Source organism: Neomonachus schauinslandi, chromosome 5 (genome assembly GCF_002201575.2).
Source record: "Neomonachus schauinslandi chromosome 5, ASM220157v2, whole genome shotgun sequence".
Taxonomy (NCBI): domain Eukaryota; kingdom Metazoa; phylum Chordata; class Mammalia; order Carnivora; family Phocidae; genus Neomonachus; species Neomonachus schauinslandi.
The window spans coordinates 102,700,077-102,724,320 of NC_058407.1; the positions used below are offsets into that span (position 1 = coordinate 102,700,077).

Here is a 24,244-nt window from a genome sequence, read left to right on the forward strand (position 1 = left end):
TATCTTAAATCCTCACTTAAGCCTCCAAGATCGGTAATATTATCTCTCTTTTTCCAGATGAGAAAGATGAGATTCAGATAATTTGCCCAAGGCCAGGCAGCCAGCAGGAGGCTTGGCCAGGGCTCCTGCCCCAGGGCTGTCTGACTCTAACAGCCAGCCTCTTTCTCTTTTGTCAGCAGGAAAGAGGCAAGCACAAAGAACAAGGTAGCCCCCAAAATACTCGGTGATAGGGAGGGGAAATCAAGGGGAAGGAAGACTCCAGAAAGCAGTCAGGAGACCTGGTTCCTTGTCTCAGCTCTAATACGAATAGCTCTGGGACCTCAAATAAACCCTTTCCCCTCTAGGCCTCAGTTTCCTAGGATATAAAAGTAATACTCAATCTCCGGTTTTCCATAAATCCCTGAGCATTCTGATCCCTTAGAGTCCCCTCTGGCACTTTCTCTTTGAGTCCTATATTCCAGAAGTGATGACTAGCTGGGTCAGGGAGAGAATGTCCTCATTTTGCAGACCCGCACCGCTCCCCCCAGCGCCCCCCCCCCCCCGCCTTGGCTGGACAGCAGGTGGCTACAAGATAGAAACCTCTCTCCAGCATCCAGCAGCTACTTTATGGCCCACACTCTTCTGCTCTGTGCCCAGAACCAATATCCTGATAACTTTGTCTTGGCCTTGAAAGCATCGAACGGTAGAATTTCAGCACCGGAAAGTGTCGCAAAGGCTCATTCCTGCTCCCCTGGTGTCTCCGTCTCTGTCTCTGCATGAAACTCCTCTATAGCACCTATACAGAGTCTTTCCCCCGCTTTCTCAAACACTGTGGGAGGAACTCACCAGGTAACAAGAAACCCCCTCCCTTTTTGTGCACCTCCAGTTTTTATAACATTCTTCCTTCTCGTGAGCTGACAAGTGCGGCTGCTTCCCTTCCCCACACTGGTCTGAGGTGTCAGGGGTGCAACACTGCCCCCCCAAAGGCACTGTTAATTATCCTCGCTCGGCTAGTTACTCACACTAATTGCTTCTCTGTCTCTGCTCTCCCTCCTGCCTTCCGTTGCCATTAGGGGTGTGCTTCTGACATCCTTGCCCACCTCTTCTCATTGGCCCTCCCAGTAACCAATGAGGGAAGCATGGAGCTGTTCAGACTATGTGTCCTTCCCAGACACTGAGTCGAGGCTAAGGAGGACCCTGGAATGCAGGGCTCCTGGCTCTGGCACAGACGGTTTCCGCAACACCTCTCTGCCTGCGTCTCTCTTTCCCCCACCCCCCTGCAGCCCCTCCTTCCTCCCCAGTGCTGACCTCTGTGCTTGGTCCCTTCTATCTGCAAGGAGGCTCACTCTCCTACAGTTTTATTGGAATAAAAAATGGGCTACTGTCTCCTTTGTGCTTTCCCCAAATCAGGCAAATACCTTAGCTTCACTCCTTTGCAGCTGACCATCAGATAAGAATTACTCCCACAACACAAGCAACAAAAGCAATAGAGTTGCATAAATCTGCCTGAAGTCTCCGTGCCCCCATGTACAGACCCACCAACACCTGTTCATCGTGCAATCCACACAACCAGCCCTTCCCTTCCTTACTTAAAAAGCCTGTTCCTTATCCCACCTACCATGACGGAGAGTCCATCCAAAAACCAGAAGTTCTGTGTCCTTCCTTCTAGGTTTCCTGGGCCGCTGAGCCCACAGCATGAAGCCTCATAGAGTCTAGGCTTCAGAAGGGGAGGAATAACCAAGAGGTAGTATGACTACCCAGGCAGGGAGGTCCAGATGAACCCAAGGTCGCGCCTCCCATCTAAAGTCGATTGCTGGAACATCAGCATTCTCACTTCGTGCCAGTGCCCCCAGGCCTTTTGCTTGTTGAAGACAGTGGTCCCTGTTCTCTGGATTTCAAAAACCCTTTCCCTCTTTTAAAGGAAGAACAATCAGCCTCTCCAGCAAGCCCAACTCTCCTGAGAAATTACAGAAGAGTTCTAAGATTAGGGAAAAGAGGGAGGAGGGATGAAGGGTGAATAATACCTTTGATTCAGATTAAATCTGGAGGGGAAGATTCTGGAGGGAGAGTGTATAGAGTAGAATAATAAAGCGACATTGTCCGGCATTAACACCCCCCAGTTCTTGCACATTTGGCTTGGGGTCGGTTTCTCCTCCTCTGCCTGGTTCAGAGTCACCCCACTGCTGTGGGCGTGAGCACCCTACCCAGCAGTGGCCAGTCTTGGCCCTACCCCAGTATAGCCCAAGGGGGAGGCAGGAGCCTTCAGTGGGTGGCTGACTGTGTGGGTTCCAGTCCCCGCCCTGATGAAACAGAGTGAAGGAAACAGTGCCGACCTGGCCCCATCCCAGAGATGCTCGTCTGCACCACTCTCTGAGGGTGAAGGAGAGCCATGGAAGAAAGCTGAATGGATGCTTCTGGATGGGCTCCCGGGCCTCCCGCAGAAGCTGAGTCCTGCTCCCGGCCCTGCGGCACTTCCCCATCTGGTTTCCCAGGGAAATCAGCATCGCGCCACGGAAGATGCCCTGCTTTCTGAGGGCTGTGGTGGAAAGAAAAGGATAAGAGAGTAAAGCAGAAAAAAGCGGGTGAGTCAGTGAGGTGCGGCTCTTCCTTCCATTCATGAGCCAGAGTCAAAGGCACCGTTGGTGGGGGGAGCGGCAACGAGCAGAGGACTGACAAAACCTGCCTCCTGGCCCCGGCTCTGCTCCTGCACAGCCTCAGTCTCCTCATCCAGAAATTGTGAATGAAGACACCTTCTTCCCTGGCTGTCTCCCCAGGTAGTTGTGAGAATTAAAATGGCATCATTTCCTGGGAGTAGCACCAAACAGAGCTGTACTCCTTCTAGTGAGCAGAGAAAGAACTGGATATATACCAGAGCATTGAACTACATGGTGCAAACGTGTAGTTTCCTCTTTAGGAGGAAGAATGCTGTGATGCTGTGGGATTCAAGAAGGCTTCAGGAAGGCAGGAGGACTGGGAGGGAAAGAGGGTCTTGTGCCCGTGGAGGAGCCCAGGGGACAGTCTCCAGCAGGGCGAAGACCGGATGTGGGTGGGTGCCTGGTGGCTGGCCAGCACCTTGCGTGCAATGGCATCAAATCAAGCTGGCCCAGGGTGGCGCAAAGCAGAGGTAGAGAGGAGAGCTGAATGCTGAGTGCCCCGAGCATTCGCTGGGTGGAGATGGAATGGGAGTTTGGGTGAGTGGAGTGAAACCAAATCACAGGGGCCTCGGGAGGCAGGCTGAGGGTTCTGTGTGGTGCGGGACAGCCATGTGACTTGATGAAATGGTGCTGAGAGAAGGCCCCCCCCCCCCCAGCAGGTGAGAGAATCAGGTAAGGGCTCCAAGAACCATCCTCCTTCCTTCTGTCTGGGCCCCGCCCCACCCCCACAAACAGTCCACTCATGGTGATGCATCACTCCGAGCACCCTTGTTGTAAAGCTCAGTTTATTTTTTCTAAGCAAAAGAAACCTTAGGAAGCTCCTCTCAAACCCTTAGCAAAGGCTTGAAAACTGCCAATAATGACTACTTCCTAGTCTTTGATGGTAGCCAGGCCACTTTGGACATGTTTCTTATGTTAGTGCAAAATCTTCACCCCTCCAGTTAATCTTTGATACCTTTTCCTTGTAGAACTACTCTCAGCAGGCAGTATCTTCCCCCTAAGCAAAGACTCCAAATATTTGAGGAGGGTGATGAGGCCTCTTTTTTTTTTTTTTAAAGATTCTATTTATTTGGGAGAGAGCAAGCTAGAGAGAGAGAGAGAGAGAATGCACAAGCACGGGGAGCAGCAGAGGGAGAAGCAGACTCCCCGCCAAGCAGGGAGCCCGATGCGGGACTTGATCCCACGACCCTGGGATCATGACCCGAGCCAAAGGCAGATGTTTAACTGATTGAGCCACCCAGGCATCCCATGATGAGGCCTCTTAATCTACCTTATCTAGATTAAACCTTTCTAGTTTCTTCCTAGAACATGACATACCACCCTTCACCATCCCAGAAGTTCTCCGTCCCAGAACTCCACCTCTGGCAGCTACCCCTCCATGAACATGATCCTGGGCTCGGAACCCCAGCCTAACAGGATCTGACTCATGCAGAGGAGGGGAGCACCACTTTCCTGGGTCTTTGCCCAGGGCAGGGGGGTGTAGGGTCCTGTGAAGTGACAAGGCAGAAGGACCTCTCCGTGACAGATGTGGGCTGTTAAATTAGCAAGACGGACCCAGGACTGCATCCTCACCCCAGTGAGAAGGAGGAAAGTAACAATGGTAAGCCTCCAGCAGGCAGAGCAGGGAGATTAATAAAAGTAAAGGACTTGCCACGGACAGGGGCGAGCTGATTGATATTCTGACACCTGCCCATAAACTCACTGATGAAATGACTGGGCTGAAGAGGCACCATGGAGCTGGGAGCTAAAGTGACTCACTTCACATAAATGCCACTAGTGGAGGCAGCCTCGAAATTTAAGGCAGCTATTTACTTGCACGATGGAAGGGAAGGCAAGGCTAAGACCCTTCCATAGAGGTAGTGCTCCTCACTCAAGGCGGCTCCCGCTCGGTGGGTACCTGCATCTTCGAGATTGTGCTGGGCCCCTGGAGGGCTCCTTGCAGGAAATCTGACCTGGATCAAAATTATCTTGAGCCTCAGAAAGCTGTGAAGGGGAAGACAGAGCCTGAGAGAAAAGAGAAAATAAGAGTGAATCGTGAGCTATAGCTTATAGCTTTTGTAACAGCAGAGAACAAGGTGCAAAGTGTGAAACTTATCCACAGTGGAACTTTTGAATTCCAGACAAGGGGAGAGCTCAGCTGTGATGTTCCAGGGTGGACTTTGATCCTCTCCAGGATGCAAGTGAATGGCAAGTGAGAAAGGTGGCAGCACTGAATGGTGGAAAGAGGACTATCCCTCTACCACCAACTAGCCTTGTGACCCTGGGCACATCACTGACCATCTCTGGACCTTAATAGTCTCACCTGTAAAATGAAGGCTACCCCTGCTAGCCCTGCAATGCAGGTATGATTCAGATCTCCCTTTGCAGAGCAGAAACTGAGCCACAAAGTAATGAAGTCCCATGTCCAAGGTCACAGAGCTCCAAAGTGGCAGAGACAGGATGCAGACTCAGCCTAGGCTCCTAACCATGCTGCTGTGCGTAATGCCTCCCCCTCTTGGCCCAGAAGAGCTGGCAGGGAGGCCCTGGGCAAGATTATGAAATAAGTGTGGCTTCTCCCCCAGAACCTCCACCTGTATTTTCGGCTCCTCTTCTCTCAGTGATCCAGGCACATCCACAGGGCTCTCTAGTCCTCTCTTATGATTAGGAAAGGACTTTATAAATTCATGCAATATACATAATGGCTAAGAGGGGAGACTTAGCATAGCATCTACCATAGTTCAAATGCTGGATCTTATTAGCTGCTTGCTTTGAATAAGTGACTTAATTCTCTAAGCCTCAATTTCCTGATCTATAATATGGGAACATATAATGGGCACATATAATCCCTCTTAGGATTGTTTGAGGCTTGAATGAGTTAGCATGTAAAGTGCATGGGGGAGGGGCGCCTGGGTGGCTCAGTCGTTAAGCATCTGCCTTCGGCTCAGGTCATGATCCCAGGGTCCTGGGATCGAGCCCCGCATCGGGCTCCCTGCTCCGCAGGAAGCCTGCTTCTCCCTCTCCCACTCCCCCTGCTTGTGTTCCTGCTCTCGCTCTCTCTCTCTGTCAAATAAATAAATAAAATCTTTAAAAAAATAATAAATAAAATAAATAAATAAAGTGCATGGGGGAGTAGCCATTATGCAGTGAGTGATCAAAAAGCTATTACTCAATACTATTAGTATTAAGATAGAAATGACTGATACTACTATTACACATCCAAGAGTATTTGCACTCTGAAGGGACAAGATCCTAAAATGAAGGAATGACCAGTGGGCATCACTGGACTGGGTTGAAGAGGGATGTAGGACACAAGTCATTCTCTGTCCCTTTTATATCATACCACATGAGCGACCAGCTACTGCTAAACGAGGCTTTGAGAACTAGAATAATGTCCTCCCTCCAGCCTAAAATTAGTTTGTGCCCTAAAAGAATTGAGTTTCCAAAGGGATCCTACACAGAAAGGCCACCATCATCCATGTCCAGAAGACCCCGACTCAACCCCAGTGGCTGTGGGGAGCTCTGTTTTCCTTGGGGATGTCCTCACTCTCCTGCATGATCGGATGTCCTGTTTCCCCCATCGTCCCAAGGGCCTGAGAATGTTCCACGCCGCCTGGCCATCCCTAATGAAGGTGGGGCATGATGGGGGAGGAAGGAGGGCCATGGGCCAAAGTTCAGACATTTGTTTGACGCAGCTCAACTTCCTTCCCCTGCCTCCTCCTGCCACTGCCTACCTTCCCCTACCCGCGCCGATGGCCCGACTCAGTGGCGCCACAATTGTGGAGAGAAATTTTCTGCCTGGGAACACTGGATGTTTATGGCCTGCTGAGAGTACAACGACCCTGGTTTTCTTCTTTGGGGATTATGGCTGCAGATCAAGGGCAGGCATTTATGCCTCCTCCCAGTTTATAGCAGTAATAATAATTATTACGATGGCACATCATGCTTATATTGTGCCTTTTTAATAAGGCCACTTTGTTTGGCTTCTTAATATTTAATCCTGTTTTATATTTACTTTCTGATAGCTTAACATCAACCAGGTTTTAATTGCTTATGTGGAGGAAGCCTTGCTGGGCCTGGGCTGGCAGGAAGCTTCTGGGAAGGCCCTGGAGGCTGTGGCATCCTTCTCTGTGACCTTTCAACCCAGACAGGCCACCGTGGCTGGGCTCCATTTTTGCTTTCCCTCTCACCATCTCTTCCCTCTTCTTTTCTACAGTATACTTTTCTCCTCTCCTTCTCCCTCTCTTTCTTTCCCTTAGAAGAGACCTGCAATCCATCATCTAATTTAATTTATTAATGTAAGAGATGAGGAAAATGAGACCCCCAATCATCATGTGATTTGTACAGGGTCTGGAGCTATTTCGTAGCAAGGCCAAGGCGAGGATCATCTTTGGCATTTCCTAGACTCACAGTACTAGGGAGATTCCTAAGACTCTGAGCTGGATAAAGACATATAAAGAACTCCTTCACTTGTCAGCCTGAGACTATATTTGGCCATGTGTTTGATCTATCAAACTGTAGGAAAGTAGTAAGGAATAACTTTCCAAGTTTTTTTGTTTGTTTGTTTGTTTGTTGGCAAGAGAAAATGAAATGAAAGGAAACGTAACATAGTTTCTCCCAAGAGAGTCTCCTGGGGCAGTAAGCACAACCAGAATGTCCAGTTCTATTCTGCCATGGGGCTAAAGCAATGCCCACTGTAATACCCTACATCACTAGTTCTTATCAATTAGTTCTTCTGTATTTGAGCAAAGTTCTTCTGGAGGTTGCCTGATGTACCCAGGAAAGTCCTGGGTGCAAGGCCAGCCATTCTGTACCATTTACTAGCTTTCACTTTGGGGGAACTAAGTTCCACTCGTGGGGACCCTTTCATTTGACAGGGGAATACTACTATCCACCTTGCCCCAGACCAGAGGGCTCCATTGGTCAGGCTGCTGACAGAAAACAGACTCATAAAGTGGGTGATTTAGGAGAGGTTAATAAAAAGATGCAGGAAGGTTTAAGGAAGTCAACAGGGGATAATGCAGGACCCTACTGGAAGGGCCTGAAGGGACAGAGTGAAGGAGCATTTTCCAGAAATCAGAGAGGGCAGCCATGAGGAGAGGGTCACGTGATCAGACCCGTGGTCTTCAGCAACAAGACACAGCCAATGTGTACCAGCCCTGCATGCAGTGCCAGGGAAATAATTACGCTGCTTCACTTTCCTCAGGCCTCATAGACATCCTGCTGGCCCTTCCCATTGGGCAACACAGCATTAGCCCTAGCGTAGGAGAAGTTGTTGATGTCGTTTACAAAGGTCAGCTTCCTGGAGTACAGGGCATAGCAGAGAGGACGCATTTGAAGGACAAACTCTCAAGATGTCCAGCATGTAGGAGTGCCCTTAAAACTCCATAAAGATAGAAACTGTTGTTATTATTATAGTTCCAAATCTAATACCGCTAGGATCTGAAAGGGAGTCCAGAGAATTCTAGTATAAAGACTCTGGCCTTGAGAAAATTTTAACTTAGGGAAATAATCTAATACTCATACAGTAAACTATAAGAAAAACAGATTAAAATTAGTTGGTAATATTAGCAAATACTTGTATCACTTACCATTTACAAAGTTTTTATAAATTTATTTCACTTAATCCTTACTAGGACCTCATGAACTAAATAGTATCGATATTTAGCCTCTTTTTACATATAAGGAAACCTCAGAAAGGTTAAATAACTTACCCGTTTCATGGAACTAAAACTTGAATTCACGTTCTAATTTTAAAGCCTCACAGATCGCAATGTTCCAGGAGCTCAAAAGAGGGGACTCTGTGGCAGTGGGTGGTCCTGAAAGGCTCCACAAATGAAAACTGGGCCTCCAGGAATGGATGAAATTTGACTAGTTCGGGAGTCAGCACACTTTTTCTCTGAAGGGTCAGTTGGTAATTATTTTTGGCTTTGCAGGCTACATGGAGCCTCTATTGCAACCACTCAGCTCTGCTGCTATAGTGTGAAAGCAGCCGTAGACAATACAGAAGCAAAACTTTATTTACAAAACAAGTAGCAATCTGGATTTGGCACAGGAGCTATTGTTCCTTGACCCTGGAATATGTGAAGGGGAGTCGGAAGGGTATGATATGTGATGTCATAGCTACGAAAGCCCAGAGGTTAGAATAAAGATGGTACATTCCAGGGACAATGAGGAGGGCAGCCCAACTTGGGTGGAGAATTTCTAGAGGAAGTAACGGGAAATGAGGATGAATCAATATTGTCTTAATCAGCTAAGGCTGTTGCAACTAAGTCCCACAAACACACAAGGTGACTTAAACAACAGAAAGTTATTGTCCCATAGTTCTGGAAACCAGAAGTCCAAGATCAAGGTATAACCGGTGTTGGCTTCTTCTGAGAGCCGTGAGGGAAGGACCTGCTCCAGGTCTCTCTCCTTGGCTTGTAAATGGCTGTCTTCTCCCTATGGCTTCATATATCTTCTCTGTGTGTGTGTCTGTGTCCAGATTGCTTCTTCAGATCAGAATACCAGTCAAATTGCTTTAGAACCTGCCCTCATTATCTCATTTTAATTTAATTACTTCTTTAAAGACCCTTTTTCCAAATACAGCTACACTCTGAGGTTACAGGGGCTAGGACTTCATATGAATTTCTGAGGGGCACTCAGCCATCACACATAGCATGGAGCCAGATCACAGGAACTGTTAGATTCCAGATTAGAGTCAGTGGGGTAGGAAATTAGGAATCCTTTTGCATGTTAGTCATAACTCGGATTAGTACTTTGAGAAAATGAATACTAATTATGCCACTCATATACAGAAAAGATAATAAAATGGGCATCTCCCAATTAAATGGCAAAGTAAATTGTTCAGTTCATCCAAGAGAGTGTGGAAGGCTGAGCAAATGGATCCTGGCAGTCTGGCAGTCCCAGGATTCAGCCCATTGGCTCCATACGGCTCTCCACAGCACTGGAGAAGTTCAGGTTGGGTGAGAAATGCCCTCAGTTCCTTGGGCTTCCGACACCCCCACCACTGCCTGGGATGTCTGGCCCTGATGCGCCAACCCTCTCCCAATGAAAGGAGATAAAAGATTGACAGCAGTTGATGAGTTCTCTGACCTTGGGTAATGAGGCTGCCAGCTAACTTCCAGAATGACGACAGCATTTCTCTTAGTAGATCTCAAGAGAGGCCAGCCATTCCTGCTGAAAGTCACCACAGAACATTGCAAAGCCACATCCCTGGAACAGTGTCAAAGCCATTTGGGTAACCAAAGATTTCAGAACTAGGCAGATTTCTTCATCTCTCCCAGGTCCATTCCTCGTTCCCTAACATGGAGCTTTGCTCTAATGTCACTCGGCCAATTGTGATGAATAAAAATACCTGAGACAGACAGCCTCAAGAAGCAAGACCAGATATTTTATGTGTGGAGGCTTCTCCATGCATCTGCCCCCAACCTAGGGAGAGGAAGGAAGGAGGGGAAGGAGGGGAAGGAGGGGAAGGAAGGGAAGGAGGGGAAGGAGGGGGGAGGAAAAAGAGCGTAAAGGAAGGGATACCTGAGAAGATTTTGCTTACTGTTTCCTCTGTGGATTGACTGCTCAGTAACCTTAGTGACTTTCTTTTTCTTTATCAAAACTAGCATTGCTCTTACTCTCAAACCTTGGTCAGAGCCCCTTCTGAAGTCATTTTTTATGCACGTGGATGAGTTTGGCCATCTTTGGGGATACATATTACATCATGGTAGCTAAATGAGATCTAATTTCTTTTTACAGCAAATGTGAGTGCTGACACACTGGAACAACCTGGAGCAGATTCACCACTTAGAGGTTTGCTTTAAGCAGTATAAGGAACTGACTAGAGGCATTAGTTTTACAGAGAGCTTCTCTGTTGACCACAGCTTTGGAAAGGCTGGCCAGCTGATCTGTGCAGCCATGCTTTCAAAGAACTATCTGGTGTTTAATGGAGGATTTTAAATTTTAGTAAATAAACCTTCAGAAGGTTTGCAAACCCACAGGTACCAGGCACTGCCAGTCTTCACCATGGCTTAGATCTAGTGCTCCTCCCCCAGCATGATTCATATGATTTCCAGACATGTAGGAAATGGCTTATTATAATCCCCCCATTATCCACACAACTGTTCTCCAAGCAGGTCAGGGGAGACATTGGTTACTGTGAAACAAGATCTGTGCACCTCCCTTGAGATGTAGAAATAATCTATCGGGCACCATTCAAGCAAGAGTTGTCACCCAGAGAAAATTTGGGGGGAGAGAAGACATTAATTCAAGAGATAATCAGTTTTTGGCAAGATGGAGTCAACACAACTCATTGTAGCAGTTGTGATATTACTAAAAATGTAATTATGTTATCCACCACCTGCAATGGCAGCTGTTAATTACTCTTTCAGGAAGAGTAATCTCATTTTCTTTGAGAATCTTCTCAGCAGAAGTCAAGGAACAGGACAGCCCAGAAATTCAGATTTGATGCAGAGGACCCCCTAACAATGAAGATAGAAAGTCAGAAAACTAGCTTCCTCTCTAGCATTCTTTCTCAGTAATATCCTTCCTAAATCATTCAAGAAGCACAATTTATTCCGCAGAGGGCATGTTATTATGACACAGTCTGCAGACGAGCACACATCAAGCTTCACTTTATAAACATCAAGAGGGTTGCCTTTAGAGGAGAGGTGCCCTTGGGCACCTGCGTTCTTTGCTGTCTTTCTGCCCTAATTTCCAGCCAGTTCATCATCTGAGTGGCCACAGGAAGAGGCAGAGTCTCCAGCTCATCCACCAAATAACTATCCAGCATTTGTAATTCTCAGCTTTCAACAGTTTGGACACTCAGACTCCAAGATGGAATGCAAGTCCATCTCCCTAGGGCAACAAATCCCTTGAAGAATCAACTATGATCCTGCCATCTAATCCATTGGGAATAGGAACACAAACTGCATTTTCACCCATCTTATTCCCTTAAGGACTTTTGGGATAAACTATCACAAACAGGCACTAATATGTTAATGTACTGCTCCTTCCAGGTGAGAGATTTTCATTTCAACAAGGAACCTTCAGACATATGACTTTACCCAAAAGAGCAGATCTAGTAGACATTACTGCACACTCTGAAAGGAGATGATTTACATGCTCTTCAAATCACATTCCACACCTGTAGCTGAAAGACCAGCCCTGGTCAAATTCAGTCATACACTGAATGACCATGTTTTTATCAAGCTGTTCCTATTGTTTTTAAAGTTATTGTGCAGTTATTTCTGAAATCAAAAAATATGGGGCAATACTGATGCCAAGGCCAGAAGCTGAATAATGCTTCTGTATAACAGGTCACAGTGTTCTGGGCCTTCCATCACTGGACAGGGCTCTTGTTCCCCCAGACAACCGTGTGAACAGACAGAAACTTGGTGACTGGCAGACTCATGTTGACCCCTTTACACCTCCAAACAAAAGACCACTCATTATGAGATGCTTACTTCAGTAACTGTTATCATTCTAAGCTGAGACATATCTTTTGCTAGAAAGCAAATTGGAACCAAGCCATTCATTTCAGCTCCTAACACTCAGTGCTTTTTTCATATGGGATTTTTGAGAAGTGTCTGCTTATTCCAAGCTTTGTTGTTGTTGTTTTTTCCAAGCTTTGTATTTTAAAGATGTGTGGTTGGGACATGGCCCTTTACCTAGGTTAAAAATAAGACTGATCCTTTTTTTCATGAACAAGTCTTCAGAATTTTCACTAACAAGCAGCATTCAAGGATGCTCATTGAAGGTGATCCAAGTTCCAGGGGAAGTGGATAAAATAAAGAAGCACCTAAAAACTTGGATTGACCTTCCCTTTATGCCCTTTCCTGGAACTAATGGGATCACCTACCCATTCCCCACCAGGGCACATGCTTCCTTTCCTGAGTGGTAGCAGATTTCCCACCTCATTAATAAGTTGTGACTAGGGGCACCTGAGTGGCTCAGTCGTTAAGCGTCTGCCTTCTGCTCAGGTCATGGTCCCAGGGTCCTGGGGTCGAGCCCTGCATAGGGCTCCCTGCTCAGCAGGAAGCCTGCTTCTCCTTCTCCCACTCCCCCTGCTTGTGTTCCCTCTCTCGCTGTGTCTCTCTCTGTCAAATAAATAAATAAAAAATCTTCAAAAAAAAAAAAAAGTTGTGACTAAGCCTCACTCACTACTCATGCCAAGCCCCCTCCGTAGAGGCCTGGCAGAGCTGTGGTTCATACTAGTTTTGTCAAACAGAGTGGGAAAATTCTCTTTCTCTGGAATTAGATAAAGCATTTGACATCCAGAACTCAAAGTCTATTGCAGAATACAGAGCTCCCCCTCTTCCATTTGTGGTAATCAGTGTCTTTACAAACTCCCTAGCACCCTCTTCTTCAACTATAGCCCAGAGCCAAAAGAAGCTTATAACATTCTTCTCCCTTATACACCAAACTTCTGAAAAGATTATCCACTGACAATCTTCTTCGCCTGTTTAAACTGATTAAAAGCAGATACATAGAGGTTTTGGATATTATTAGGCCTGAAACACTTGGTGGTTCTTTACTGAATGGGACTAAGTCGTTGAATTGGACAAAGGGGCAAGTAGATCCATGGGCTGTTTTTCATCTGCAAGTGGCATGATCTGAATATAAGTGGTGAGGGAGGAGGGGTAGATCCATTACAGGTGGGGAAGAGGTCAGGTCACCTGGCCATTGGGTAGGAGTGAAGGGGGAGCACCAATGCTATCGTTTGATTCTAGCAGTTACCCTACTGGAGACTGTAGGCAGCAGGGATGAGTGGTGGCCTCTCCCAGGAAGCTCTTCCCTCAAAGCCACTAACTAGATAGACCAGTGTAGACTGAAGCTTCTGCTGGAGTAACTCCTTCTCCTCAGGGTCCATCATTTGTTTTGTGTCATTAATTCATGTGATTGGGGTTTGGGTTCTACTTTGTTATGTTTTCTTATGTGTTTTGGTTTATTGCTTTTTACAGTTTTCTTAGTTTATGTTCAAAGATGAAAATGGATGTTCTATGTGAAAGCTGAGTTCCTTGTCTCTTTCTTTTGCCCATGGCTGACTGCATGCTTTCTATTGATGTCTTGTTCCTGGTTCTTGACATGACCATCTTGTCTGTGAAAGGAGGCACACCAGCGGGCTTGCTTGATCAGAAGAAAGGGAAGTTTGCTTGGTTTAGTCACTCCACAGAAACCCATGGTAATGTTCCCCTGCACTCTATGTGTGTAAATGAGCATTGGTACATACCGGACTGGTATTTTTCTCGATGGTTTGTGATGCAGTGGTCATGAATGTGTATTTGTATGTGTGTGTATGTGTTTGTGTGTGTGTGTGTGTGTGTGTATCTATAAGGGGATGGTAATCTGTCCCACTCAAAGCCACTGCCCTATCATCTCTTCATATGTATAAAGTCAGCAGACATGACAATCAGCAGCCGCTATTCCTTGATGGAACACTTCCTTTGGATAGTGCCAGCCAAGATTAAGGTCACCGTAAATGCCAACTTGGTACTGGTACAGGCAGTTCCTTGATTTAGGAGATAATATGGTTCCTCCTAAAGCCCAAGCCCATCCACTCCTAATTTGGTTGTATTTCCAAGCCTAGCACCACCACCATACCACTCCACTAACACATAAGGGGCTCTCTGGGAGCAAAGTGTCACAAAGTCAGAGCTCTTTAACTTTATTTTTTTAAGATTTTATTTATTTATTTATTTATTTATTTATTTATTTATTTATTTGAAAGAGAGAGTTGGGGGGGGAGCAGAGGGAGAGAGAGAATTCCAAGCAGACTCCGCACTGAGCACAGAGCCCAATGTGGGCTTGATCCCACAACCCTGAGATCACAACCTGAGCCAAAACCAAGAGTCGGATGCTTAACTGACTGAGCCACCCAGGCACCCCCCAGAGCTCTTTAACTTTAAACAATGATGCCTGAAGAGTGAAAGGAACCTTAGGTCAGAGATGACCAGAGATAGATGGATTGAAAGGACTTCTTCCTTAGTGTGGATGGAGGAAAGAATCTGGTAAGCTCTGAAGGTGCTGTCTTCCTAGCTCCCAGTGCTAAAACCATCCCTAAGGTCTGGCCTCACACACCAGCTCCTTCAGACCTCAGGCTACAAAGGGTGTATAAATGCTATAAAATTCAACACCACTATTTGGCTATTCACCATGCTCCTATGATGCTTCCAGAGCCTGATCTGGCTATAAGAACCTCATCTTGTCTTATAGAGTAGGGAGCTGGTCAACAGAGGGGCAATCAAGATAAGCATGGTGCAGGGGGTTATGACACTTGTACTCATGACCAAGTCCTACCCCCAAATACACTGTGTGAACTTGGGCATCTTCCCTTCCCTAAACCTCACTTTCCTGTCCTGTAAAGTGAAGGGAATAAGCTAGAGCTGGGTAATATCTAAAGTCACGTCCAGTGCCAACCTTCTTTGAAATGGCATCTAGATTTCTTTTTACCCAACTGTATTAAAAATGAGTCCTAGGGTAGAGAGGTCTCTCGTACATGACAGTCAAACATATGTTAAGTCATGGGCTTTCTATTTATATCTTGCATGTTCCTGACATGAGTCTCTTCTCACCCACCCATCTTTTCTTCATCCAAAAGAAATGAACCTTGGAAAATCTCCATCCAAAGATACTATCCATATAACCAGTAGAAGCTTTTCCTGGGCTGTGGCGGCCCCATGGGGATTTGTACAAGGTGTCACATCACCTGATGCCACACCCTCACTAACTGCAGATTGTGTGGCTCCTGAGAGTTAGTGATATTCTCACCACATGAGGAGTTCTGTTCTGCAAGGAGAACGGAACCAAGACCAATGCCGTAATGGCCATTCTGAAGAACAAGGGTTGCCAAAAATAAAACTCATTTTTGCGTCATATTAAAAGGGTAAGAGAAGGTGAGGAGGAAGAATTCTCGAGTGAAACCTCTATTTGAAATAAAAAATAATGATAAAATAATGGCTTCTCTAAGCCCCTACACTGGGTTGCAAGCTAGAAAATTCCTGCCACTCTGGAAATGCAGCTCACTGCTGCCTTGGGAAGGGAGTGGAGATTGACCAGACAGATTGGCACCAGTGGAATTAGATGGTTTATATCCCAAGTCAGCCTGCTGGGGTCGGAATGTCAGGATTGCTGGAAGGGGAAATGACATCCCGGTCTACGTTCAGTCTATCTTCAAGTCACATTTAAACTTAATTGGTGGATTCCACAATTATGTTCCCCATTCCTGGTGTCTGTAGTGCTAGTTTGAATCTTAGTACCCAATTCTGGTAATAGTCATTTATTTCAAGCTACCTATTTCAGGTACGGTCCTAGATGGAACTGACTCAGGACCCAGTGTCCACTACAATTAGGGGGGCAGTCTTCCACATCCATCTAGTACTTCATGAGGCAGCAAAAACATCCTTCCTACAAACAAGTTGGACCCTAAGTTTGGGGATGAAACCCCTTAGAATTGGTAGGTGGGGAAAAAAGCAAAATAAAATATTTTCATGAAAGCTCCTCTTTTTATGGCTTGTAGTGGATACAAATGGAAAAGCTTGCACAGCTTTTCTGAGGGCACAGAGTTGAGGGTAGGAAAGGATTCAATGGTCAGTGTTTTCAGGAAGTAAGTCCCACTAGTTAAACTCACCCTAGACAAGCAGCAGGTGTGACAGTCAAGGAAACCCCCAAACTTGGCCATGGCAGTGCCATTGCCCCAACCTGCTCACAGCAGCACTGCTGCCCCGTCCCCCCCAACTAACAGATGCTGCTCAGGCCCTCCTCCTCCCAAGTAGCCCACAGTCTTGGGACTGGGTGTTTCGCAAACTAATGCTCTTCTCTCCCCTTTTCCTCCCCACCCTCAATGCCTTGTTCTGCATCCCTTTGACTCTTGTAGTGAGCATGCCCACAAGCGAGACCGAGTCTGTCAACACCGAAAACGTGGCTGGAGGTGACATCGAGGGAGAGAACTGCGGGGCCAGGCTGGCGTGAGTAGGCACGGCGAGCCCAGGGACTCGGGCTTTTCCAAGGATGCGGGCAGGGATGCTGTGTCCTGAAGTCACAATGGGCTGGCCCATTGTGGGTGAGGCAGAGGTCAGAGGAACAGAAAACTCAGGCAGTGACTTGTGTGGGGAAAGACGGCCCTGTGTTGAGTATGGCTCCATGGCAGGGGGAGAAGTCTTAATACTAAGGCCAGTCTCTGATTCTTCACTCCTGTGATGGTCTGACTCAGGATTTGGAGCCCCTGTCCATTACATCAGAGAAATACAGGACAGGGCTAGGGGGACAGTGAGGGAAGGTTGGCAGTGGCTCCAAAGTCTGTTTCTTCCCAGCCCCCTTGCCCCCTGTCACATGAGGCACCTATGTGAGGGTCCCTGGGTCCTGCCCACCACCCTTTCCATTCTGGTAAATGTGACCTGGAGGAAGAGCAAACAGGTAAGAAAATACCCTGGGAGATAATCAACATGTTGGTCCTTCTCTGCAACTCTAGTTACCTACCTAGTGAAGGGAAACAGAGATGCCTGAAGTGTAAACTGGAGTTAATACAAAATTCACCTGTGCTTATTCACAACATGGCCAGACACCTTGTCCAAAAGTAGCTCCAGCCTAGATGCCCACAGCTTCCCTTCCCCTGGGGCAGACCCCAGGCCCCAGGCTTCGGGGAGCTGACTGGCCCAAGATTGCGCCAGGTGCGCAGAAGAACAATTCACTCATGAACTATCACAATCACCCATCTTTGATCTTAAAAATGGAAACCAGTAGTCCCTGGGAAATGTTCCCCCACAAAAAAAAAAAAAAAAAGTGAAGGGAAAAAACAGTTTAACTGCTAAAAATAAGCAAACTGCTGATTCTATTACCAGCATCTCAGCAGAGTACAAAGATTAAAGTCCTATTCTGTCAGGGATTCACACTGACCTTGGGCATGAGGCCTCCTGGAGCATTCAGGGTCTGCTCTTGGAAGTGGAGCCTGCTTTTCCTGTTGGCTTGGTGGTGTAAGAATTGTAAGCTCACCCCGGTCACTAAAAAGCACCGCATACAGAAGGCTCTGAGTAGGACCAGTCCCAAATGAAATGAATTTCTAAATTGCTCCATCAGTGGAACAGCATCTTATTTCACCCTTCATCCCTGAAATGACTCAATAGGCTGAGCAAACCCCAACCTCTTTAAAAAGATTCTCCGTAGGTGAGTCTGAACACAAGCCATGCCAACCTTGAGAATGGTCTCCAAGAAAGGAGAAGGGAAAACAAGGCTTAGGAACAGACTGGCTCTTGCAATTTCTATTTCCAGGCTACACAGGGCTTTCAGCATCACTCACTCTGACAGTGGCACCAGGGAGTCTGCACTGCAGATTTCTCGGCATCATTGGGAAGCAATTATTGTCAAAATGTTGTTAAAATACGGGGCTAATTACATTTTTAAGCAGCAGTCCAAGCCTTTCCCTCTTCTCCTGCCATACAAAGCAAGCACTCAAGTTTTTGCAAATGGGCCCCAGCGAACCTTCTAAGTCTGTCAGGCCTTTCTGTGGTCTTAACACCAAGGAGGGTTGTAGAGAAGATGGTGGAGGACCCTGCAACTCAGGCTTTGGGGCATAGCTCAAGTTGCAAACCAGGAGAGACCAGAGAAGTTCCTAGCCCTAGGAAGTCACTTGCAAGTACATTTCAGGAGAGCATGGAGATCTGTTGGAAGGAGAACATGATTATCCTCCAGAGAGGGAAGCTGGCACCTCTAGTGTATCTGTCATTTCCTTGAGGACACATTCTGCAGGCTGGAGGAGCTCTGTAGAAATGGTCCCTGTTATCCTTATGAATATCCACATTTATGCTTCTACTCTGTGCATATAAAATACCTGGACAGAGTGCCAGGATTATAATATACACTTAATAAATTATGGTCTTTCCCCATCTCTCTACCCAGCCCCACCCCACTCAGACAACCATGGGATAAGACTGCCAACATTCCTGGTGGGAGAAACAGTGTGAGAACAGGCTGGGGGCTGAAACTGAGTGTGATGGGGAGGAGACAGTGAGGGGCTGGCATTTTTAGAGCTAAGAATTAAAAGGCTTGTGTAGTCAGATGAGGTCAGGATGAAAATTTATATGTAGTGAGAAGGGCTGATGAAGATGGTCCCTGAGGGGGTGGGAGCAGAGAGAAAAAGGAACTGCAATATGATATTTTGTTGGGGAGAGGGAGGTGATGAAGAAGAAGGAACCATCAAAGTTTGAAGACAGAAAACAGTAAGGATGCTGAAGTAAAATTTGAAACAAGGGTCCAACTGAGGGACCTGTAGGTACCATGCAGGCAACAGGATATGGAGGTCCAAGGCTCAGCTCTGAACAAGAATGGAGCCACACACTTGAGGTTATCAGTATAAAAACTATTAATGAGGCTATAGGATGAGGGTTGGCCAAGGGCTGAATCTTGGGAACCTGACAGACAGAAGAATAAGAATAAGTAAGTGAAACAGATGAAGAGGTTTTAAGACAACAGACAGCAGCACTTGCAGGAAGGCCACGGGAGAAAGAGTTTCAAGAGAGCACTGTTTATTGTACATTCACTCAGCAGTGTGCCCAGCTTGGTGCACAGTGATAGTGATGCATAGCAGGAGAAAAAAATTGATACCATTTCACTGGAGTTTATAATCTGGTGTGGAAGTGATATTAAACAAGTAAATTAGTCATAGAAATAGGGATAAGTGTTAAGAAGGAAAAGTAGCTAAGTAGTAGGGTTAATAACAGGTTAGACTGGCAAGTTAGGAAACACTTTTTTGAAGAATTAAATTTAAGCTGAGAACTGAAGAGTGAACATACATTATTATTGAGGTGAAGAGTAAGGAAGAATGTTTCAGTCAAAGGCAACAGTGTGTTTCAAGGCCCTTGGATGGAAGAACTGGGAGGCCAGGGCGTATTGGTGGGGGAGTGGGGAAGGGGAGGCTGGAGGAAGGGCATGGCCTGGTAGGCCCCTAATGATCTTTGTCTTTATCACAAGACTGTGAGAAGTCACAAGAACATGGAACCGGCAAGGGAGGTTGATTGGGTTAGTTTTGCATTCTTGAAGGATCACTTGGATGTCAGGGAAAGAATGGGTAGAAGTGAGGCCGCTAGGGAACACAGTGAAACACAGGGCAGCAGCCTCAATAGCAGTTAGTGAGGTGTGAGATGATGCTGGCTCAGGCTAGAGTCACACATGGAGATGAAGAAAGTGGTCGTGGGTTCTGGAGCCACACTCTACAGGACTTGTTTGCAGGAGCTGGAGTCTTAGTGAAGGAGAAGGGTGGGAAGGAGCCAGCTTAGGGCACTTGCTCCAGAAGTGAGGCCATGGAAGGGAGAGGAGAAAATAAGATGGTGGAAAGGGAGGCAGCAATGGCCAAGTGAGAACTCGTTTTTCACCATAGTAAAACACTGGGGCAGTCTTTGCGGCAAAGAAGCGACCAATGAAAATGGAGGGTCTACAGATGCTGGGATGGAAATGAGTGATTATAGCAAGACATTGCCTAAAAAGAGGAGAAGGTTGACTTCAGAGACACAGTTGGAGATGCTAGATTTATACAGGAAGAAGAAGTTCCTTACCTCTGGGACTAATTGGAAGATAGAAAAAGAGACCTGGCATCAGGAGTCCTGGATCAAGTCCCAGTCAGCCACCAAAAAGCCATTGTTGCTTTGACCTCAACCAAAGCACTTCCCCTCTGAGTCTTGGTCTTGCCCTCTGGGACACGAAGGAGTTGGCTTGATTGTTGGCTCGGGGACTACTAGCAGAGGCCCAGAACTCCTGGGAGCCACTTTCAACTCTTGTTCATTTGGGCTTCCATGTAAGATTTCCTATGAATAAAACATTCTACAACCCGATAAACTGCAAACCATAGTTCCAGGTGACGTCTAAGGATCCCATCCAAGCTCTCAAACTCTATAGTTCTATAAAGAATGTAGAATCAGAAATAGGCTCTGATACAGAGAGTCAATGATAGGAGTCAAACCAAATTATCTGTCATCTAGTCACAGAAAGTGGGGGTTAGGTGTCCTAGGAACCTGAAGAACAGTACAGAAGATTCCAGCTAGTGAGTCACCAAGAGGTCACTAAAAGATCACCGAGGAGTGCTGAAGCCACAGTGGAGCCCGACATTGTAAATGTGAAGGCAGCCTTGCAAAACAATTCGACAGATTTTTTTGGCAGCCTGCATGGCCCAGAAGCACTAAAAACAGCCGTGTAAACCAGGGTGGCAGTGTAGCGAGGCAGGCAAAGTACAAGTCCCAGGCCGTGTGTTGAGGGCAACATTGATGTGACGCTAGTGCCAAGCTGGGAACTGGAAGTTAAGCCTGGCATTAGCCTGGGAGCCCTGGAAGGGGGTGAATGATGGGGAAGACCCAGTGAGGGCAAAGATTGGGTTCGGAGCAAGAGCAGGAGGATGAATAGAGAAGGAGAATCTGGCCAGAATGTGGAGCTACTGAGTTCAGCACCCAGTTATTGAAGCAGTGCTCTGTGATGACAAGGTCCATTACCCTTCTAGGAATAACAGCTGTGGACAGTGTTGAAGTTGTGGCGTCAAGGAATTTGAGTCAGATGTGTGTCAGCCTGGATGGTGACTGCAGTGCCATCTGACTTACATTAAAGGCAAATTGAGACAATTCAGGGAGATACTATTTCATACCGCAGGTAGTAAACATACTGTGTTCATTACTCTAAGAAGGTGAGAAAGGCTGAAATATAAATAGGCCCCCAAGAAGGAAGTAGTTAAGCAAAAGGAAAGGAGTTTGGGGCTCGTCTCTAATTTTGAACCTTAATATCAACAACAAAAATCATGGTTCCCTAGAAGGTTTGTCTTGGAGGCCTGGACAGAGAAAGTATCTTGGGTTGAAGCTACTTCAGGTCCAACCCAGTAGAATTGCTCTGATGGTCTTGAGTGTCAGTTACTTTGTCCACCTCCTAGCTCTTCTTCAGGAAATCATTTAAAACATGAGGTGGGAATTGTACCTCACTAGGACAATAATGATAGAAAAAGCCAAGAAGACTTCTGAGCAAGTTGTGCGTCCCCCATTGGGATTTGGAGAAACTGGAGCCTCTACTGTGCTGAGGAATCTGAAGTGGTTTAAAAACCAGTAGGAGGAAGCATTTGCCACACATCAGCCAACCCAGGGTGTGGAGTGGGGGCCATGACACCAGGCTGCCATAGACTCCCCAGTTTGCTTACTCACAGAGTGAGACAGACCAGCTTTCCAAACCTTGAGCCAATACTTACTTCCCAAGAGGTGAGGCTGCTGAGCAACTGGGTCCTCTGTTTTCATGAAATGGGATTCTACAGTTGACTCCCTGCTATATAAGGCAGTATGGAGGAATCAAAACCCTTGGGCTTTACAGAGTTCTAACCTCAGCTCTCTAAGAGTTAGGGTTTTCCTTTGTCTCTAGACACTTGCCACTTGAGCAATACCCTCCTCTCTCTTAAGTAGGGGCGCTTAAGTAATGTGGTACTTAAAAGGGGATGAACTGACCCAGTGAGCCTAAAATTATGCTTACAATCCCCTGAGATTAGCAACAACAACAAAAAATCAGTCTTCAAGTGTGGTGTCAAGGGTTATACATCAGGACTTGTAACTAAGTGGAAAAGAAAGTTCTGCTCCATTTCCTCCTCTTCAGAATGTGCCAAAATGCCAAGGAAGGGCCCATTGCTCATGACCATGCTGGAACTAGGACTAGGATGTCATTTCAGAAAGTCACCTCAGCTCTGATCCCCCTCTGTGCCCACGTCCCAGAGTCATTTCCCTGGAAGATATGATTTTGGGTTTTAAGAACCCACTTTTGCTTATGACCCCCTTGGACTGAGAGAGCCTTAAAGGAAAGAGCACATGGTCTGCGTTGAAGGACACCCCTGAGAGGATCACTGAGACATTTCTAAGAGAAGGCCTGGGGCCAGGCCAGGCTCTGTAGACAGAGTCATGAGACTAAAGGCCACGGTCATCCACTTTGGCTTATGCCTAACAGCAGAGAGGCAACTGTTCAAAAGTAAGCCTAGTGAAGACCCTGAAGGTCCCCAAGCTCAGCATGGCCCTGCTGGGGAAGAGAAGACCTCGATTCTCCATCACCCAATTAGCAGCTGGAAAACATTTGTTTCCCCCATTAAACTGTGGCTCTAAATAAAAATGCTGCCCTTGGCTCCTGGTCCCCCTCCCACACACTTTGTTAACATGTGATTAAACACTCCAGCCCTAGCAAGCAGCCTTGGGGGTGGGAAAAGGTTATTAGCTAACAGTTCAGAGCAGTAAAGGCACTTGGCTAGGATTCTCAGTGCCCCAGAGATATAATTATCTCATGCACGATGGCTTTGCCACCTGTCACATCTTCTGGTTTAATTTTTTTTTTAATAAAAAATAACGAGAGAGGTTGTTTTCTTGCTATGTGACAGAGCTCACTTTGTGCTGAGCTGGGACAACACAGGCTTGCAGCGGTCGCCTCCTGAACTCCTTGCTCCTGTTTTCTGTCTGCATCTGTCTTTGTCTCCCTACCAGTGTTCTATCACTTTCTTCGTCTCTAACCTGCGTTCTGCATCCATCCATCTACGTGTCCATCTGAGCATGGTTGCTCCACCTGCAATCCTCTGGTTCACTTCCTGAACACCAAAGCCTTTTCTGACACATTGCCTTCACCTGTTTTGTCTCAAGGGCTTACATTCCTCCCGCCCTCCCTTCCTCCCCCTCTCTCTCTCTCTCCCCCTTTCCCTTTCTCCCTTTCTCTCGCTCCCTCCTCCCTCCCTCTCCTCTCTCTCCCTCTCTCTCCTCCCTTCCGGCTCCCAGCCTTTCTCCTCCTGGTTTTCCCTGCACTCTCCAACATGAACTCAGTAGCCTCAGGGCCTCCCTGAAGGGTCCACCTTTCTGTGGGTCCCCTTCCCCATACCACAACCCTTCAAGTCACACCTGCCCTGTGTTTTGCCCAGAAATCCCCCACGTCTTCAAGGCTTCATGTGACTGTCAGCATCCTGGGTTTCTGTCAGGACCGATGGCTGTTCCTTTAGGCCCAGTTGCAGCCCTCAGGCCAGGACTATAGTGGCTTCTCAGTTCCCAGCTGGCTTGTTTTGCTTATCTTCCCTTCATACCCCAGCATTGGCCAAGCTCCTGTTGGGACAGCAGTGGGGTCTGCAATGACATGTTCCTGCCTGTGGTTTCCAGCTGGTGAGACCTTCACATCTGCAGAGAGGCCTTCCTTCCCTGCATGGCTCTCGTCAAGGTGCCGCATTCCCAACACATGGCCTAACCTGGCTTGGCTGGACCTGCTGGGCAGATGCTGTGTGCCACACAGCACCTGCCCTCTCCAGGGACTATTAGTTCCACTTAGAAAATACTAGATTTGTAGATATGTCAGCTGGGCCAGCCCTCAGTTTCCACATTCACATACATAAACACACCAAGAGATGCTGACAAGTAGGGTTCTCTCTCTCTCCGGAGTCATTCTGCTTCCCTCCTCACATCCATCCAGCACCCATTTCTAGTCACCCAGGGCCATCAAACTTCTCTGGGACTGCTGAACATCTTTTAAATGGAAGAATATGCATATGTGTCCCTTGGTAACATCTGCTTTTTCTCTTTCAGCCACCGGATTTCCAAATCAAAGTTCAGGTGAGTGAAACGCATGCTCTTCTTTCCTACCGCACACCAGCTCTGTCCCCGGTTACACTTTTGGGTAGCCCA

At 47.0% G+C, this 24,244-nt stretch overlaps 1 protein-coding gene across 12 annotated transcripts in view; it reads left to right on the forward strand.

Moving 5' to 3' along the window:
- Positions 1-24,244, forward strand: part of CACNA1C (calcium voltage-gated channel subunit alpha1 C) — a 643,199-nt gene that overhangs the window by 470,838 nt on the left and 148,117 nt on the right. For all 12 annotated transcript variants that reach the window (XM_021690729.1, XM_021690726.2, XM_021690718.2 and 9 more), the window contains exons 10-11: positions 16,471-16,561; positions 24,146-24,172. In XM_021690729.1, the coding sequence (XP_021546404.1) occupies positions 16,471-16,561; positions 24,146-24,172 (118 nt within the window). The remainder of the gene's footprint in view (positions 1-16,470; positions 16,562-24,145; positions 24,173-24,244) is intronic.